This window comes from Schistocerca piceifrons, chromosome 3, assembly GCF_021461385.2.
Source record: "Schistocerca piceifrons isolate TAMUIC-IGC-003096 chromosome 3, iqSchPice1.1, whole genome shotgun sequence".
Classification (NCBI taxonomy): Eukaryota; Metazoa; Arthropoda; class Insecta; order Orthoptera; family Acrididae; genus Schistocerca; species Schistocerca piceifrons.
In genome coordinates, this window is record NC_060140.1 from 82,942,940 (window position 1) to 82,964,072 (window position 21,133).

General features: G+C 43.7%; 1 protein-coding gene across 1 annotated transcript in view; it reads right to left on the reverse strand.

Annotated features, from left to right (window-relative positions):
- Window positions 1-1,565: 1,565 nt before the first annotated feature.
- LOC124789952 (tubulin polymerization-promoting protein homolog) overlaps window positions 1,566-21,133 on the reverse strand; it is a 48,627-nt gene continuing 29,059 nt past the window's right edge. The window contains exons 2-3 of the mRNA XM_047257481.1: window positions 18,402-18,531; window positions 1,566-1,812 (exon numbers count right to left, since the gene is read on the reverse strand). Of these exons, the coding sequence (XP_047113437.1) occupies window positions 1,612-1,812; window positions 18,402-18,531 (331 nt within the window). The 3' untranslated portion in view covers window positions 1,566-1,611. The remainder of the gene's footprint in view (window positions 1,813-18,401; window positions 18,532-21,133) is intronic.

Genomic DNA, 21,133 nt, shown 5'->3' on the forward strand with positions numbered 1-21,133 from the left:
CCTTTTAAAAAATCTCTGGTAGAGGAAAAGTCATTCAAAAAGAACGATTGCAAAAGGTAGATCCAGAAGAAGAACCAACTAATGACAACAGCTGAGAAGACTCTAATGGAGAGAAGTACACAGGTCCTTCAGCAGCAGACGAGTTAATGCATGACCAGTGGCATGAACATTGTACTGATTACAGGGGCTATGTTACACATTTTTACATTAGTTTAAGTGCCTAAAAAGCTGTGTTCATTTCAGTAATATGATCATTCCATCGAAAAAGTGTTTTTAATTTGGACAGTGAGATTTATTTAAGTAAGAAAACATTTGCAAATGTGTACTCTTGTATATCATGGTTGTGTAATCTTATATCATAGATCGTCCAAGAATAGGCATTTGCAGCGCTTTGCACTTGTAAATCATTCATGTGCTATTTATGCATATAAATTAATTTTAATTTTGAAAATTGTGCATTAGATAACAGCTGATAGTCTGTATTAGTTTCATATAAATACCTCTTAAGACTATGGCACAACAAAATAAAATTTAAAAAGAGCACAAACGAAGTTGACACTCGGTGCAGTGGCTGATGGCAGTGACTGTAAATGGAAATGCTTTCACAGTTGCTCCCATCTGCCATCACACTGAATGTCAACTTAGTTTGCGTGAGTAGTACTCTTGCCAACCTTTCCCTTATGTTCATGTTTGTATGCATTTGTTTTGTTTTGTGAAAGTATTCCTGTGTATGTCTACATATAGATGTACATCTATATACATAACATCTATGTATGCATATGGATACATCTATATGTGCATGTGTATATTTGTATGTAATGCAAGTTGCCATGACCACAACAATACACAAATAGTATACTTTTTGGCCACAGGGACACAAGAGTGACGGTCTGTAGCCAGTTTTAATTTGAAGGAGCACATACTATATTTCGTCATGGTGGAGGTGAAATAAACAAAAATGCATCTACTTTGTTAGCAATGGATGAAATTTGTTTGTTTTTCGTCTGAAATGTGGACTATAGTATGGAAGTTGTCATCTAAAGGAGTACAGCTGTAATTGTATTCACTGCACCACTTAATTTTCATCTTACACCCTCCAAGGTCTCACAAAGCACAGCATCCTTAGAGGCAATCTGATCCTATCAGTCAGTCTTTTCGCTCTGTCAGTGCCACTTTACAACAGCAGTATCATACACTCGACTTGTGTGCTAAGGTGGGACTAGTCTTACCCCGCTGCGCACTTCAGTAAGGAAGGAGTCGAGGAACAGAGCCTCCATCTTCAGATCCGTCATACTCGCGAGACTGCAGTGGGAGCGGAGGAAGACGGTATAACACAGAATTAACAGCGGCACCTTTATTTCTAATGAATGCAACCCTCAACGCTATATTAGTACTCTCTGTGTTTCTGATTTCTGGCACCAGTGTCACTTTAGACATAATGTCTAAGGAACTGGTTCAAATGCAGAGTAAAGTTAACAAACCGTAAGGTGAATACTTCGGAAACAATAAAACGATTCATACCAAAATATTTTTATTATTGTTTTGAGTGAACAGCAGACAAGCTAACTTTTTAATTTGCACACACGGTTTGGGTAGGAGTAGGGCGGTGCGTCACTTCTGGTGCGTCTTGTCCCAGGTATCCTTGGCCTTGTAGCCGGTGACGTAGCCCGAGGTGTCGGCGATGTCCTCGCGGCCCTCGATGCCTCGGCCGCGGCCGCTCTCGTCGAAGCGCTGCTTGTGGCTGCCCGTGTACTTGGACGTGTCCGTCAGCCGCTCCGTCGCCGCCGCCGCCACGCCTGTCTTCAGCGCTTGCTGCAACACACACATCCTGCACGCTAACAGTTTCTTTTTCCCTTTATTGTACTTTCACTGAGCTGGTAGAAATGCAAGCTGCTGCTACCCATGCTTAGGCAATTACGAGGGGCATTCAATAAGTAAGCCGGCCGGTGTGGTCGAGCGGTTCTAGGCGCTACAGTCTGGAACCGCGCGACCGCTACGGTCGCAGGTTCGAATACTGCCTCGGGAATGGACGTGTGTGATGTCCTTAGGTTAGTTAGGTATAAGTAGTTCTAAGTTCTAGGGGACTGATGACCTCACCAGCTAAGTCCCATAGTGCTCAGAGCCATTTGAACCATTTTTTCAATAAGTAATGCAACACCTTTTTTCTGATAGCACGTTGGTTTTATTGTGGATTCCAATACACCATATTACTCCCCACTCTTTTCGCTACAAAACCCTATTTTTCAACATAATCTCCATTCAATACCACAGCCTTACCCCATCTTACTGGGAGAGACTGCGTGCCTGTATGGGACCTCTCTACTAGATGACGTCGGAGATATCGTACTAAACTCCCCATCATCCACGTACAGCCTCTGGCAGAGTACATCTTTCACAGGGCCAAACAGATGGATGTCGGAAGGTGCGAGATTCAGGCTGCAGGGCGGATGGAGAAGAACAGTCCAGTGAAGTTTTCTGAGCTCGTCTGGGGTCTATAGAGTGGTAATAGGCCTTGCCTTGTCACAGAGAGGGAGAGTTTGTTTGCATTTTTGTGGCAATGAATACGCTGAAGTTTTTTCTTCAATTTCCTGGAGCTAGCTCGATACACTACAGAGTCGATCGTTGCTCCATGAGGGAGGACGTCAAACAGAATAGCTCCTTCAGTGTCCTAGAAGACCGTCGCAATGACTTTAACAACAGAGGATATGGCTTTGAATTTTTTTCTTCAGAAGAGAGATCGTGTGGTGCCACTCCACGGATTGCAGTTTTGTTTCCGGTTCGAAGTGATTTAGCCATGTATCATCGCCTATGACGATGTTCGACAAAAATTTGCCACGATCAGCCTCGTAATACCGAAGTAATTTGGTACAGATGTTCCTTCATTGCTTTTTATGGTGTTCTATTAGACGGCGAGGAACCCAAGGGGTTGACACATTTGACTACCCCAACTGCTGGACGAGTGTGTCAGCACTACCCACAGTGACGTCCAGTTGGACAGCGAGGAATCTGACCGATCCATCGATCACCTCCAGTGACATGCTTCTATTCACTGCAAGGTCTCCGTAGACATTTTTAGGCGGCTATGAATATCTGTGATGCTCTGATTTTCCACCAAACGAAACTCAGTGATAGCACTGTGCTTGGAACACAGCTCGGTTACAGACGCCACTTTAAATGCTACGTATAGTACCGCCACCAACTGGAACTTCATGAAACTATATAGGAGCTGAAACAGGAATATTCCACGATGTTCCACAACAAATTCTGCATTTTTTTCAGCAGAAATTGGCCGAGAAGAAAATTTATTGCATTACTTATTGATAGTCCCTCATATATCAGTACAGTTATACCCGCTGGCGATTAAAATTACAACATAAGTAAGGAGAGCGAATATCGAAATGTCATTTATTGTGCTTATACAGTACAGTATACCCCTTTCAGCCTAAGAGTTGCGCAGAGAAACTACCTTAATATTTTCGCTTTGTGCCTACTGAAATGCTCCTTTCTCACTGTATCCATAGTGACATGATCGATCCGTGCAGTTGTCTTGCGGCAAAGCAGGAACTATGAGCTATAAGCAGATGCCGCTCTACTTCAAACAAATAGAACTCAAGATTAAATTCACTGGTTTTTTGTAGTAATCGTGTTTTTGTAATTAAGGAAAGACTTTTTCTATTTTATATGATCAGCAGTATTGACAGTTTCTAAATATTAGATAATATTAAGTATACAAAAAGTTTTACTAAGGAACGCTTACATTTATGTCAGTGGTTTCAATCGAATCGACTGTGCCACCTCCTTTAGTGTGCTGATGACGCCGCTTTCCTCGCCCTCTGCCCTATACTCCCCAAACGATCCCTCCAAATCCACTTCAATCAGTTTACCTCCTGATGTCACCAATGGCTCCCTAAAATCAACACCTCCAAAACGCAGCCAATAATTATGTGCCGAACCACCCGCACCTTCTGCCTCCATGACTTCTACCTTACCATGTACAACCGTCCTATCCAGTTAACTAACACACTAAAATATCTTGTACAACCCTCAAACGGCAACTAACGTGGAAACCCAACCTAGTAACCATCCAACAGAAAGCCCACAGTAGACTAAAACTACTAACAGGCTGAACTTGCAGATTGTACACCACTCCACAGTTCTCCACATCTGCAAAATCCTGATCCGACTCAACCTCTGCTAATGCAGATCTTGCATGGATATCTACCTCACCAAAGTTCTACAAGTTCCTCCAGAGCCTCAAATGGCTCTGAGCACTATGGGACTTAACATCTATGGTCATCAGTCCCCTAGAACTTAGAACTACTTAAACCTAACTAACCTAAGGACATCACACAACACCCAGTCATCACGAGGCAGAGAAAATCCCTGACCCCGCCGGGAATCGAACCCGTGAACCCGGGCGCGCCAGAGCCTCAAACCCTATCCACTCTGCCTCGCATTCTGCATCCGTTTACCATCCCCCACATGGACCTTGTACCATCTAAAAAATTCCCACCCCTCCTCACTCAACATTGAACACCTCGGGCACAACTCCTATACAGGGTGATTCAAAAAGAATACCACAACTTTAAAAACGTGTATTTAATGAAAGAAACATAATATAACCTTCTGTTATACATCATTACAAAGAGTATTTAAAAAGGTTTTTTTTCACTCAAAAACAAGTTCAGAGATGTTCAATATGGCCCCCTCCAGACACACGAGCAATATCAACCTGATACTCCAACTCGTTCCACACTCTCTGTAGCATATCAGGCGTAACAGTTTGGATAGCTGCTGTTATTTCTCGTTTCAAATCATCAATGGTGGCTGGGAGAGGTGGCCGAAACACCATATCCTTAACATACCCCCATAAGAAAAAATCGCAGGGGGTAAGATCAGGGCTTCTTGGAGGCCAGTGATGAAGTGCTCTGTCACGGGCTGCCTGGCGGCCGATCCATCGCCTCGGGTAGTTGACGTTCAGGTAGTTATGGACAGATAAGTGCCAATGTGGTGGCGCTCCATGCTGCTGAAATATGAATTGTTGTGCTTCTTGTTCGAGCTGAGGGAACAGCCAATTAATTCTCTAACATCTCCAGATACTCCAGATACTGTAGTCCAGTTACAGAGCACCTTCGAAGAAAAAGGGACCAAAAACCTTATTGGCTGAAATGGCGAACAAATGTACAACTAAATGAAACTTTATAGCTCCCTTAATTCGCCGACAGATAGTGCTTAGCTCTGCCTTTTGTCGTTGCAGAGTTTTAAATTCCTAAAGTTGTGGTATTCTTTTTGAATCACCCTGTACTATCTGTACACTAGATTCCAATAATCCACAGCCTTGCCTCTCATGACCATCCTCGGTATGCTGCCATGCCTTCAAAAACACATCCCTTCGTCCCTGCATCTACATACACTCCGCATCCTATCACAATGCAACACCAACTCCCTCTCCAACACAAGGAGATCCACCTCGATATTTATCCTGCCTACAAACTTTAACCATTCCCCACCTATCTGACATCACAACAGGGCTTCCCTCTCCTTTCTCCTCTCCACCTACCCTTCTCCCTTTCTTCTTGTACCAACTACCCTTCCCACGCAACAAGACTCCTCCTTACCCACCATCCTTCCCACCATCTGTGTTCCCACTATCTGCTTCACCTTCTACCCATCTGCATAGTTTCCCTACTTGAGACATCTCCATCTCTTTACCTGCACCCTGCAATCTCTATCGATGATATTCTCTCCTCTTACAACACAACTCACCCAGTGCAAGTCCTTCAGTTATTAAGTGAAAGTGCAGTGCTCCAGTGCTTTTTTCACAAAAGAATAACACCTCATGACAATTGTGTTTTTTAAATCTCTGTACAATGTCCTGTCCGATTGATTGACTAACTGACTCATCTTTGCCAAGCCCAAACCGCTAAGTATAGAAACTTGAAATTTCGAGATGATGTGGATCTTATACTGTAGGCGCCGTTTAAGAAGGGATTTTACGAAATTCCAACCCTAAGGGGATGAAATAGGGGATGAAGGGCTTTTTGAAAAATATTGCTATTAAGAGTACTTTCAAGCTAGATCTACGAAAATGTGCATTGGGTTTCTCAGTCAGAAATAAAAGAAAACATGTGTCAGCATGATGAAAGTTTTTTTTAAGTATGTCATTATTATAGAACTACTAAAGTACTTTTACAGCTACATATATGAACACTGGTATTTGATTTCTCGGTTACAAATAAAAATAAGTTTTTTAGTGTTTTTGGAAATTGAACCCTTAAGGGGGTGAAGTAGAGGATGAGATTTTTTATGAAAATATTTTGTTATGAAAGCATTTTTAAAGCTAAATCTATGAAAATTTAAATTTGGCTTCTCAGTTAGAAATAAAAAAATTATTTCATTGTTTTCTGAAATTCAACCCCTATGGGGGTGAAATGGGAGATGAAAGTTTTTATGGAAATATTTTACTGTGGAAGCTTTTTTAAGCCAAATCTATGAAATTTTGTATTTGGCGTCTCTGTTAGAAATAAAACATATGCATGTAACTGGTTTTGGAAATTCAATCTCTAACGGGGTAAAATAGGGGGTGAACCGTTTTATGAAAATATTTTATTGTTAAAGCATTTCTAAAGCTAGATCTTAGAAAATTAGTGTTTGGTTTCTCGGTTCGCAATGGAAGAATACACATTTCACTGTTTTTGGAAATTCAACCCCTAAGGGGGTCAAATAGGGTCAGACTGATGCACTTACTCATCACTGCCCACCCAAAACCGCTGAAGATAGAAACTTGAAGTTACGAAAGGGAGTGGATCTTATACTGTACGATCGCTTCAGAACGAATTGTCCGAAATTCCACTCCTAAGGGGGTGAAATAGAGGATGAAAGGCTTTTTGAAAGTATGTCGGTATTAAGGGAATTTTAAAGTTAGAGCTTTGAAAACTGGTGTTTGGTTTCTCAGTCAGAAAATAAAAAATACATGTTTCAGGATTTATGGAAATACAACCACTAAGAGGGTAAAATAGTGGGTGAGAGATTTTTGAAAATAAATAATTACTATAGGCTACTAAAGGATTTTTAATGTTTACATCTATGACAACTGATATTTGACTTCTCAGTCAGAAATTAAAAAAATACTTGTTTCAGTGTTTCTGGGAATTCAACCCCTAAGGGATCGCAATAGGGGATGAAATTATTTGATTAGATTAAAAAAAATTTTAAAGCTAAATTTGGTTAGATATACAGAAAAATTTGTTAGTGGATGAAAGTTGCTACGGAAATATCTTCACAAGCACGCAAAAGGCATGATTGCCAAAAACTTTAGACTCCAGCTACCAGAATCGCTTTTTGCTCAGAAGTAAATTCGGAAAAGATCGTGCTTATATGGCCTTAATTAGCGCGAAAAGCTTAGAAGGAGTTGCAATTTGTGAAAAACATAGAAGTTCGATTGAATACAAACAAAAATTCTCTGCAGGCCATACAGTCTACATGAGTGAAGCAGCATTCATTTAGCTGGCTATATATATTTTTTGTCCTTTTATCTGTCCATCATTCATCTTTTTAATTTAAAAAGTAAACAGTTCCCATATTTTTGTATAGTCTTTGTTACATCTTTATGAATACTCTTGGATGAAGAGCGGAGTATTGTATCGCTGACAGCCCACCCCCCTGGCCGCATAGGACTTGAGGGAGGAAATAACATAAAGAAAAAGAAGACGCACCATGTTGCGAATCTTTTTTATTTTTGAGATTAAGTATGTTGTGAATCTTTGAAAACATAACACATTACTGAATAACTTTATAAATCGGTGAAATTATTGTGAAATACTCATAGATATATGTCGTTTTAAAATTATTGTGATATTTACTCGATGAAGTCGGTAAATAAAAAGGATAGATGGAAGCATAACTACTGTACAATCAACTGCCCAAAAATTGTCAAGGACTACAATAAAAATATGGAATTCGTTGGCTAAGCAGTAATACCGGGTGATCAAAAAGTCAGTATAAATTTGAAAACTTAATAAACCACGGAATAATGTAGATAGAGAGGTTAAAAATTGATACACATGCTTGGAATGACATGGTGTTTTATTAGAACAAAAAGAAAAAAAAAAAACGAAGTTCACAAAGTGTCGGACAGATGGCGCTGGACAGCAAAACGTCAGTGACTGCACATGACAATCGTGTATAAAAGGAGCTGTAATGAGAGAGAGAATTCCTCCTCAATGAAACCTTTCTTCAGCCCCACCACACCATACACACCTCGCCCTACCTCCTTCACCACTCTGACAATCGCTTCCCGATAGCGCGTGGCGGAGTTGCCATTCGTCACCACCGCCAGATCCCAGTTCAGCTCCAACCTCTCCTTCCCGATCCCACCGAACACCTGATCCTTAGTCTCTTCTTCCCTGGCGTTAACATCATCTGCGCCGCCATCTATGTCTGCCCTAATGCCCCTATTCCTTTTGACTTCCTCTCCCACATTGACCATACCTTCCCCTCCTAAGTGATCGCCGCCGACCTCAACATCCATAATCGTTCTGCCACCCAGTTATGGCGGTGGCATCGGTTCCTCTCCTCCCTCCAAGGTGACCTCGTCCCCATTCCCCAGCACACCCGCCCCGAATCCAACTCCACTCCTGATGTCGTCCTCTCCTCCCCTAACCTCCTTGGCCGCATAACAGTGGATGTCCTGGACTCCATTGGTAGTGACCATTTCCCTGTCCTCCTCACAGTTTCAGACGGTCATGGCCCCTGCCCCGACCCCCATCATGACCCTACCCCGAAGTACGTCCATGATTATTCCCATGCTGGCTGGAATGCCTTCCGGGATACCCTACCCAGCCAGGTCAATGGCCACCCCTTCACCTACCGCCACCCTGATGATATTACCCATGCCGCCTCCTTTCTCCAGCAGACACTGTCTGAGGCCGTGGAGGCCCACGTCCCTTCTGTTGCCATCCACCCTCACCGTCCTACCTTACACCCACAGGCCATCCTCCTCGTCCGTGAATCCCGCCGTCTCTGCCGTGCCTTCTACCACACGTGTGACCCGGACACACTACAATGCCACCGGCAACTCCAGAGACACATCCGTAACTTGCTTGCGGCTAAGAAATGCCAGGACTGGCGCCAGACATGCACCCGTTTAAATGCTACCCCTCCTATAAACTCGTCCAAGTACTGGTCAGCCTTCCACCGCCTTACCAGATCTAAGCCCCCCTCGCTAGTATCCTCTCCTTCATGATAACTAACCCTTCCCTGACAACCTTAGTAAGGCCAATCACTTTGCCTCCTACCTGTCCGATGTTTTTACCTTCCCCGGCGATCTCCAGTTCGATTACTCCCTCTTCCCAGATGTCCGCGATCGAACTGACACCTCTGTCCCTCCCCTCGCACCTGGTTTCCAGTACTTGGACAACATTGCACACACTGAACTCAATGCCCCTATCACTACACAGGATCTCATCGCTACACTCCACACGAAACGCAACACCGCTCCTGGTCACGATCGTGTCACCTATCGCCACCTTCGTGAAGCTCCTGCCTCTTTCGTCTCCACCCTGATCAGGCTCTACAATGTAGTCCTGTCCACCAGCTACTACCTCGACCTGTGGAAAACCTCCCGTATCCTGATGTTTCTTAAACCCGGTAAACCGCCATCCACTGTCTCCTCCTACTATCCCATCAGCCTTACCTCGGTCTTCAGCAAGGTCCTGGAATCCATCCTCACCCGACGCATCCACCAGCATCTCCGCCAGCACTGCCTCCTTCCCGTTACCCTTTGTGGCTTTCTGCCATCCTTCTCTCGATGACCTTCTTCTTAACCTCACTCATCTCCTCTCCGAACAGCTTAATTCCCGTCGCTCCACTATCTTCCTCTCCCTTGACCTTGAACGAGCCTATGACCGCACGTGGCATTCCGGTCTCCTCTTCAAGCTCCAAACCTTCGCCCTTCCTATTAACTACGTCTGTCTGATTGGCTCCTTTCTTTCCCAACGTCCTCCTACGTCACCATCCACAACACAGATTCCTACACCTTTTTCCCCTCTGCCGCTGTGCCCCAAGGTTCCGTCCTCTCCCCTCTTCTGTACCTTTTGTATATGGCGGACATGCCGCCGCCTTCACCCCCCCTCCACCTTCTCCAGTACGCCGATGATACCGCCTTCCTTGCCCTTACCCCCACCCTGCAGCGCTCCCAACACCTTCTCCAATCCCATCTTGACCGGTTCACCACTTGGTGCAACCAGTGATTGCTTAAGGTCAATCCTTCCAAAACCCAGGCGATCATTGTAAGCAAAACCACTCCTTCCCTCCGCCTCCTCGATTTCTACATCACCATCTATGGCCGTCCTATCGCCCTCACCCCCACCCTAAAGTACCTTGGTGTCACCCTTGACCATCGTCTCTCCTGGACCCCCCCACCTCCGGACGATCCAAGCCAAGGCACGCTCCCGACTCTGTCTCCTCAAGCTCCTTTCCGGCCGTACTTGGAGTCTGGACCCCTCCACCATCCTCCATACCTATAATTCCCTCATTCGCCCTGTCCTTTGCTACGCCCACCCTGCCTAGATCTCCGCTCCCCCTACCTTTTTTACAAATCCTTTCAGATCCTAGAACGCCATGCTCTTTGCCTCGCCTATCGCATCTGTCTTCCCTCCCCCACGCGGGTCCTTTATGATCTTATTCCCTTCCCCCATCTCCTCCTTTTCCTCGAACGGATACGGATACTCTACACCTCCCGTAAACTCGATCCTCCTCACCCGTTGGTCTCTCCCATCCTCTCCCACCCACGTCTGCTGCCGCACCTTTATTTCCACGTCCCACCTGCTCTCCATCTCTCCACTCGCCATACCCTCTCCCAAGGTGTCTTCCGCCAGCTCCCCCTCCCTGATGGTGCCCTCCTCCCCTCCATCTATCCCTCCTACCAACTTTGATCCTCCCTCCCTGTGTTTGTTGCTATGGGCACCCTCTCTCCCTCTTCCCTCCCTCCTCCCTTTCTCCCCACTCCTCCCCCGGGCTTCCCCTACCCCCATACCTCCATTCCTCCTCCCATCTCCTCTGCCATTGGCATCTTTGCTCTCCTCTCTCCCTCCCCCATCTTCCCCTCTTGGCAGGCCCCCGGACTCACACACGCTATGTGGACATTCACGCGCTGGAGATCATCGCCACCAGTTTCTCGTGTGTGTGCCATCGTGTTTGGGTTTAGTGTTCGCCGTCGCGCTCCTCCGTTCACCGGTGCCGTCGAAGTCGTCAGTGTTTGTGCATCGTGCCGACAGTTTTTAGTGTGGTTTTCGTCGAGTGTGAACGGCCTCGTGTTTTTTTATTCTGTGTCTAATGTTTTTGCCCACCATTTTGTTCAGTCTATGTGTCTTTTAATATTTTCCTGAGGCTGAAGAGCGGCGTAGGATGCTGCTGCAAGCCCGCCTGGTGTACAGGTGTTTAAAATAACAATAAAGGAAAAAAAAGAGAGAGAATCAGATGTGCCAGCAGTCGCGGCATGCTGACGTTACCTGAAAAGGCGCTTTTAGTGAAGCTGTATTATCAGAATGGGGAATGTGCTAGTTCAGCGTTACGATCTTATCGCCATAGGAAGGGGATTCGAACGGGTAAAGGTCCGTTGACAAATGCAGCTGTGGCGAGAATGATTTCGATGTTCGAAGCCACGGGTTGTTTAGACGATAGACCCCGTAGTGGCCGACCGAGCACATGGCACATGGCGTAATGCTGCTGAGACAGTTCAGGAAGAAATGGAGACTAGCGGGTTCGTCTATGCACGGGGAAGTCAGCGCTCGTGCAGTCGCACGTGGCACCGGCATTTCATACACTACTGTTTGGTTGGCACTGAGGCCTACCCTCCGATGCTATCCGTACAAAATCCATCGGCATCATGAACTGTTACCTGGTGATTTAGTGAAGCGGAGGGCATTTGTGGTGTGGGCGTTTCAAAAGATGGCGGAAGATGACGATTGGTTGAGTAACGTGTTGTGGATCGACGAAGCTCGTTTCACGCTCCGAGGGTCTGTCAACGCCCACAACTGCAGAATTAGGGCTACCGAAAATCCTAAAACTGGAAACTCCATTGCACGACGAGAAAGTCAAGGTATGGGTTGGATTTACCACATCTAACATTATTGGGCCTTTTTTCTTCGAGGAAATGAGTGATTCTGGTTTTGTAACTGCTACCGTGACGGGTGAGAGGTACGCCGATATGTTACAGAACCGCATCATCCCCAGCCTGGCTGATGAACACCTGCTGGAACGTACGATGTTTATGCAGGATGGCGCTCCACCCCATATTGCTAGACGCGTGAAAGATCTCTTGCGCGCGTCGTTTAGTGATGATCGTGTGCTCAGCCGCCAGTTTCGTCATGCTTGGCCTCCCAGGTCCCCAGACTTCAGTCCGCGCTATTATTGGCTTTGGGGTTACCTGAAGTGGCAAGTGTATCGTGATCGACCTACATCTCTAGGGATGCTGAAAGACAACATCCGACGCCAATGCCTCGCCATAACTCCGGACATGCTTTACAGTGCTGTTCACAACATTATCCCTCGACTACAGCTATTGTTGAACATTTCTTGTAAAGAACATCATCTTTGCTTTGTCTTACTTTGTTATGCTAATTATTGCTGTTCTGATCAGATGGAGCGCCATCTGTCGGACATTTTGTGAATTTTTGTATTTTTTTTTTTTTTTCTTCTAATAAAACCCCATGTCATTCCAAGCATGTGTGTCAATTTGTACCTCTCTGTCTACATTATTCCGTGATTTATTCAGTTTTCAAATGTATACTGACTTTTTGATCACCTGGTATTTTGGCAACATATGCCACTGACCGCCAAAGCAAGAAATGCAAGAAATGGTGACGCAGAATATTCTACCCTCCTTTGAGCAGATGGAACTCAGATAGCCCAAGAAATCACTTGAAGCCCTATCTTTCAAAGGCAGTGCATATGATACTGATAAAACAACACACGTGCCTGGGAAGAGCGCTTCTAAACGTTGTGCCCACTGCAGCAGCAAACAAAATCCTAAACGAATCAGAAGGACGTATTCCATGTGCAAAGTTCGATTTTTATGACGAAGGTGACCGAATGCTTTCAGCTACATCATAAATAGTGAAGCACTGAAAGGACTTTTTTTTTACATGTTTGAAATGGAGGGTCGTCATAAAATTATATATTATGGAATCCGGTTTTGTGATTGTGGTCTCAATTCTGTTTATATTGCAATAATACTTTTGTTTGTCACATGGCTCATGTAATTAAAAATGTTCATTTGTCATTAAGAAAAGGTGACAATTTTTACGTACAGGTCTAATGAAGTTGGTATTGCTACAGTTGTTTCCCACTGAAACAGTCAGTTTGTGCCCTAACGACACATAAAAATAAAAACAAATATTTTACTGCATTTCACCTGATTTAATTATATCGTGGCTCAAAGGGATACTACAAAGAATACGCCGGCCGCGGTGGTCTCGCGGTTCTAGGCGCTCAGTCCAGAACCGCGAGACTGCTACGGTCGCCGGTTCGAATCCTGCCTCGGGTATGTATGTGTGTGATGTCCTTAGGTTAGTTAGGTTTAAGTAGTTCTAAGTTCTAGGGGACTGATGATCACAGATGTTAAGTCCCATAGTGCTCAGAGCCATTTGAACCATTTGAACAAAGAATACGTGGTTTTATTTGTAGGTGACATGGGAGCATACGGGATGAGGAATTTAGTACTCAGAGCTGCCACCTCTTGGGGCAATAATGAGTCAGCCCGGCTGGCCATTACGGCGAAGTGTAGAACACATAGCGATTTTAGAGAAACGTAAATACGAAAGAGAAGTTCAAGAAGAAACAATCATAATTTTATCAGATTCACACTCAGCATTATCTAGTAAAGGGTCTTTCATTAAGGTATGATAAGAGAAGAACCGTTACCAGCAACGGTGACGCTACGGATCCACGTTACGCGAATTCCTGTGACAAGAACTTGAGGCCATAGATATTGGAAACATGTGATTCCAGCAGAATGGCGCTATGTGCTACTCAGCTGATGCTAAACTCGAGTTTTTGAGGGAGAAGTTTGGCGACAGGATCACTTGGAGACGTGGATCCGTGAAGTGGCGCCACAGGAGTGTGATTTTTTCCTTTGGGGTAACATCAAATCCCCGATCTATGCTGACAAGCTACAAACTTTGGACCGTTTGGAGGCGAACATTCCTCAGGGTATCACTGACATAAAGTCACTGATGTTGGACAGAGTGATTTAGACGTGTTCGTCAGTATGTTCAAAGCCGTAGTGGATATTTGTCCAGAACATAAATACATGTCAAAGCTTCAAATTAAGCACAATTTACTTTGATACAATGAGGGTTTTCTTTTCCAAATTTTAAAAAGTATCACTCTTAATTAACATTATGAGGGCAGTTCAGGAACTTTCCCTCGTAATTAAGACGACCATCATGTTTTGGGTGAAGGCGCGCAGCGGAATACAGGGAAATGAAAAAGTATATACTCGGGCCAAGGAAGCTGTGTACGTTGGTTCAGTGAAATATAATAAAGTGCCACCTGACGATCTTCTTCATACCACTGGCACTGTAATTAGGGCCCATGGAACGAAAACCTCCAACAGTCCGACGAAATTAAAGGGAGACACTACGCCAACGTGGTACCTAATCTCTCATCGCGTCAGTGGTACCAAAGTTGCGGATGCAGTAGAAACCCCATAGTGGCAGTTGCACGACTTCGATTCAGTCATAGGAGATTTGTACAGTGGTACGAAGGGGTGACATGAAAAATATACTAAAACTCGTAACTGGAGTGAATGAGGGGGTAGGGGTGTGTTTGAAGGTCACTTCTGTACGTTTTTCTGGAATAACTTTAAAACAGCCGCCTCTAGCTAAAATGTATCCCAGTGAAAAAGTAACCTAAATTAAATTTCCTGCAGAAAATGTCCTATTCATTTCTTCTCTAGGACTGATACTGCCGCATACTAAATAGATAATGAATGCTCTAGCACTCCTGTCAATTGTTGTTCAAAACAGCTGTTTTCGTAACAAAATCGCGAAAGGCTTTTTCTCTCGTCCATGTATGCTTCTTGGGGTGCTGAATCCGAATTTCATGAATGTTGCCTTTTAGGAGGTCGGATTCATGATAAAAAACCCAAAAACCTCAAAATCACCGCACTTTTTCCACTTCATAACTGGGTTCGTACGGCAACCAGTACGTGCGATACGAAAAACCAGCAGTCTTGGTTACGTTGTTAATACTGCAGCCAAGACTTCTTGCTCCTTCATAGCACTTTTTTCATTTTTCCCGTTTTTTTATATCTAAAACTGCGCGTTTTTTCGGAGATGACCATTCGGCACAAAATTAAAGTTTATAAATTTTCCTATAAAATTCACTAGCCAGATTTGATTTTCTGACAGACGATATCGGCGCTGGAGTGCGCTGAAAAGCAGCGAGTTTTTTGGCAATTCTGCGAAAACGTCAGAAACGGCCACTTCCACCCCCAACAACTCGAAAAATATACATGTTATCAGCAAAAGCATCTACACCACGTGAAAGAACATTAAATTTCCCGCAAGAGACGTTAGTAACATTAAATTTTAAATTTTTTCGTAGGGTGGAGGGAGCAAAGTGAAAATTACGAAAAAATCTTCTGCGCCCTGCAGTCAGACGAACTCGTCCATCTTTCATCGTCGATAAACTTTCGGTGTATTGCGCTTAAAGGAGTTTGTTTTGATTGAATCGATGGGAAAACATGTTTGATGAAACAGTAACAAATTTGCTACATATTGAGAACATGAGACTGAATAGAAATCTGTATGTAGTACATGTGTTATGAAATGAGTGAATGTCGAGCACAGGATTGGGTCGTTACTTCGAGTAGGTTCTCTATGTGAAGAAGAAAGAAGGCATTTGGTGACAGAATGTGAATTCAAAAGACAGTTGGCCGCGCGGGGTAGCCGCGTTGTCTCAGTCGCCATGTCACGATTCGTGCGGCTCCCCCCGTCGGAGTCCTCCATCGGGCATGGCTGTGTGTGTTGTCCATAACGTAAGTCAGTTTAAGTTAGATTAAGTAGTGTGTAGGCTTAGGGACCGATGACCGCAGCGGTTTGGTCCAATAAGATCTTACCACAAATTTCCAGTTTCCAAAAGACAGTTTAGTTATATCAAATGGTTCAAATGGCTCTAAGCACTTAACATCTGAGGTCATCAGTTCCCGAGGCAGAATTCGAACCTGCGCGGTTCAGGACTGAAGCGCCTAGAACCGCTGGCTTAGTTGTATCGTGAACTATCTAAGTATGAAGAAATTCCTGTACTGATGCCACCTGCACATTTTATTCACTCGTGTCCGTTTGGCTGTTGGCACTGGAAGGTCCAGGAGAGGGGTCTCGCGCTCTGAAAGGTCCAGGCAAAGGGCCAGGGGCAGGAAAATGTCCAGGTTGAAAAGTGAGCTGTTGTTCTTCAACTGAAAAAATTGTAATTGAATGATTAATGTTACGATATATAAAAGTGATTGTCTCCAATTAAGCACGTGTGGGATATGATGGGGAGGGAAGTAGCTCCTGTGAGTCGTCAGTCAGCAACTATTACAAAACGACGTGAACCGGCCGAGCAGGCGTAGCATGACGTGACAGTAGCCGCCATCTGTACTGTTGACCGGATGCCGGAGTCGGCGCGTCCATTGCTGCCGGTGGAGGTTAAACCACGTACTGATACCGGTGTTTCAGCGTGCTTTAATACCTGGTACCTCAGAACTGCTTGTGCTATTTATCTGTAAATGTAATCATTTTATGTACTCCATATGCATTGTTGCAACTGTAAATCTTGAGAGAATTGGAAACCTTTAAAGGGTGTACTAATTTTTTCCGACAGTGTATTTTGCAGCATTACGCATCCTCATCAATCAGTCTTTATCTATCATAACATTAATTATTCAATTTCAGTTTTTTCAACTGAAGAACAACAATTCGTTGCACAGCCTGGATATTCCGTAGCCCCTGGACCTTTAACTGGATCTTCAAATGCCCAAGACGCCTCAAATGGACTTTCTAGTGCCCAAGAAACATTGCCTGGGCCACCGACCTGCAAATGGAGACGAGTAAATAAAATGTGCACCCGACATCAGTACAAGAATTTATTCATACTTAGATAGTTCACAATAAAACTTATCTGTCTTTTGAATTGACATTCTATCACTAAATGCGTTCTTTCTTTTCCAGACAGAGAACCTATTCAAATTGATGACCCAATCCTGTGCTGACATTCTCTCATTTCGTGACACATGTCCATTACTACACATAGATTTCATATTCACCTGTCTATTCAGGCACCTGTGCGCAATAAGCAGTGAATATAATTTGTTAACGTATCATCAAACAAGTTTTCCCATCGCTTCAGTCGAAACAACATCTTTTAAGCGTAATACACCGAAAGTATATCGATGATGAGCGATAGAGAGGTGGGACGGTACGTTTGGCAGTAGGTGCAGAAGATATTTTTCGTAATTCTCACTTTGCTCCCCCCTTCCCTACGAGAAATTTTAATGATACAGACGCCTCTTGCGGGAAATCTTACGTATTTTCACGTGGTGCAGGTGCTTTGGCTGATAACATGCATTTTCGAGTTGTTGCGGGTGGAAGTAGGCGTTTTTGATGTTTTCGCAGAAGGGTCAAAAACAGGCTGCTTCTCAGAATGAGATTTTCATTCTGCAGAAGAGTGTGCGCTGATTTGAAACTTCCTTGCAGATTAAAACTGTGTGCCGGACCGAGCCTCGAACTCGGGACCTTTGCCTTTCGCGGGTAAGTGCTCTTTCATCTGAGCTCCCCAAGCACGACTCACGACCCAATCTCATAATTTCAATTGTGCCAGTACCTTCGTCTCCTACCTTCCAAATTTCACAGAAGCTCTTCTGCAAACCTTGGAGAACTAGCATTCCTGGAAGAAAGGATACTGCGGAGACGTGGCTTAGCCACAGCCTGGGGGATGTTTCCAGAATGAGATTTTCACTCAGCAACGGAGTGTACGCTGATATGAAACTTCCTGGCAGATTAAAACTGTGTGGCAGACCGAGACTCGAACTCGCGACCTTTGTCTTTCACGGGCAAGTGCTTTACCAGAAATACACCATTTGATTGGACTATGTATCCTTTTTAAAAGATAAAATCTTCAATATTCTGCTTATAAAACATCAGGTTTTGCAGAAATTGCTGAGACCCTTATTTCTTGGAATTCGGAATAATCCTTACTGAATGTAAAACCTAGTTCAGGAGCAGAATACATACTATGATATTCATTACTGCAGTAAAAAAGTTGTTGTTGTCGGAGCAATAGTTTTATTTACACTAGACTAGGGAGGGGCCACGCCCCCTGTGTGTGGCGAGTTTTAGCGTGTGTAGTGAGTGGCTTACCGTAGCGCCTGCGGTGCCCGGCGGTCCGCAGTTAAGCATCTTGTCCATTATTTGCTGCGGCTCCATCTTCTTCTGCCTGGCTAGCTCCTCGATGAATTTCACATAATCGCTGTACTTTAAAGTTTTGGACCTGAAATCATCAGCGATAAGTCACCGCATTTTCTTCAGGAGACATACAACTAAAGTCTCTGAAAAGCGTTTGGCTATTTGAGGATGTAAACGTACGTTTAGTGATTTTGAAACTTCACAGAAGTTCTCCTGCACACTTTGAAATCAGCGCTCTCCCTGCTGCAGAGTGAAAATTCATTCTGGAAACAATCGTCTGGGCTATGGCAAAGTCATTTCTCCACTACATACTTTCCTCTATGGATGCAGGAGAAGTTCTGTGGAGTTTGGAAGGTACTGACGGAAGTTAAGTTGTGACGGCGGATAACGAGACGTGCTTGTAGACTTGCCAGCAAAAGGTAAAGGTCCCAGATTAGAGTATCTATCCGGCATACAATTTTAATCTCGCACAAAGTTTCAAAACAATTAGGTGAACAATGAAAATGTTCAAAGCAGAATATTGCGAGTGGGACGTAGCATGTTGAACAACCGCTCAGTATTACTACGAGAGGCCGAGGAAAGTCTTTCGAGTCACTTTGACGCAGTTCCCTAGAACTGTAGCTCCCTGAATCGTTGGATTCTAGTGTTCATTTCTCTCCCAGTCTAGGCACTGATTGGTTCCAATAGTACGGAAGCCCGTGAGAAAAAGTACAACCACGTAATGCTACTTGACGTTTTAATATGTTGTTATTGACAGCCTAACAAACAAAAGCCCGTTATCAAAACCTGCTATCCGCCAAAGTTCTACTGGTTTTGTTCTAAGTCTTTGATTTATATAGTACTCTTTTCAAGTCTGATTGTTCAAAAATATTCATAATAATAAACAAATTTATATTATTAATGTAAGTTTATTTTTTAATATTTACAATGCAGTATTGCTATTATTAATAACACTAGTTACAATGCATAATATTTCAATAGTATATACCTTGCTGACCTTTTCTGTCTATAATATGTGTTGCTAATAATGCTTAAAAAGTTGTAGCTAGTAGTTTCCCAACATTACTTTTTACGACACGTTTAAAAGTGATTGGGCGTCACATGTCCCAGAATAAAATGGGGTTTTGTCTGTTATGACGTCAATAGCAATGTGTTAAAACACCAAGTAATACAAAACAATTGCACTTTTTTGTAATGGTCTCCCGGACTACTATGGCATGGCGACTGTTCCACTGTTGTGTCCACAACTGCGAACTGTGTCCGAAAAAGTGCTCGCCATTCGCGGAAGAAGTGCCACGATATCTCACGAACAGCCCCAGACCAAGATGGCGATAGACCCGCGCCTGTACACCATACGGCGCACAGACCGTCGTGGTCTCAAAGTGAACTGCTTTGCAAAGCTTCGGACGCGAGTTTAAGAGTCCATTTTAAACGAGTTATTACTGCGTCTGTCCTCTATAGCAGTAGGGGACAACTGTACAATTGCTTGCGTATCTGCGTGTGATGAAAATAATTGAACAGAAAAGGATATTCATTTTAAAAAAAGGAAATAATACTAAAGTGTGCTGATATCGTACAAGATGACTAGAACATTAAAACCTACAGAATTGGAGGTAAATAACAACTTTTATTTATTTATCTCCTCTGTAGGGAACATTGCAAACATAAACTAGACGGAGAGTAACATCCCAGATGTAAACTTTCTTCTTTTCTCGATGTATACAATATTCAAGAACTAGAGGAAATTGGCACGGGCAGATTCGTCTAAATCAGCCGATTTTTGAAAAGGAAATCCCCTTCCACCTTCTATGCCTCCCGCTTCCCCTGCCACCTGTTACAGTCCTTTTTGAACCGAAAACAACAACACGGTCTGTCGCAAGTGAGGGTTCCGACGTACAGTTGTAAAACTACCACAGGCTATCGTAAGTAAGCGTAGAGACGGTAGTTTTCCCATTAGCCTTGGTCAGTTAAGATCGAAACCGCGTTGCCTGTACATTAGATGTGTTGCATATCTATTGGGCATTACCTAATTTCCAACACTTCGCGCATGTCATCAATGTCATACTATATTCCCCTAAAGACCAGTCTAGAAACTGAGAGCCACGTAACCCATGGAATATTTTTGTTCTGCAGAGTTATTCTTCGGTCTGTTACTTAAAAAGAAACAGTATTTAGAGCAAAACTGAAACTGTCCATGTTCAATTTAGCTTTTGTTCGAAAATCTTTGATTTGTAGTGCATCCCCGGTGCTATTCAATCTGTATATTGAGAAAGCAGTAAAGGAAACAAAACAAAAATTCGGAGTAGGAATTAAAATCCATGGAGAAGAAATAAAAACTTTGAGGTTCGCCGATGGCATTGTAATTGTCAGAGACAGTAAATGACCTGGAAGAGCAGCTGAACAGAATGGACAGTGTCTTGGAAGGAGGATGTAAGATAAACATGAACAAAAGCAAAACGAGGATAATGGAATGTAGTCGAATTAAAGTGGGTGATGCTGAGGAAATTAGATTAGGAAATGAGACGCTTAAAGTAGTAAATGAGTTTTGGTATTATGGGAGCAAAATAACTGATGATGGTCGAAGTAGAGAGGATATAAAACGTAGACCTGCAATGGCAAGGAGAGCGTTTCTGAAGAAGAGAAATTTGTTAACATCGAATATAGATTTAAGTGTCATGAAGTCGTTT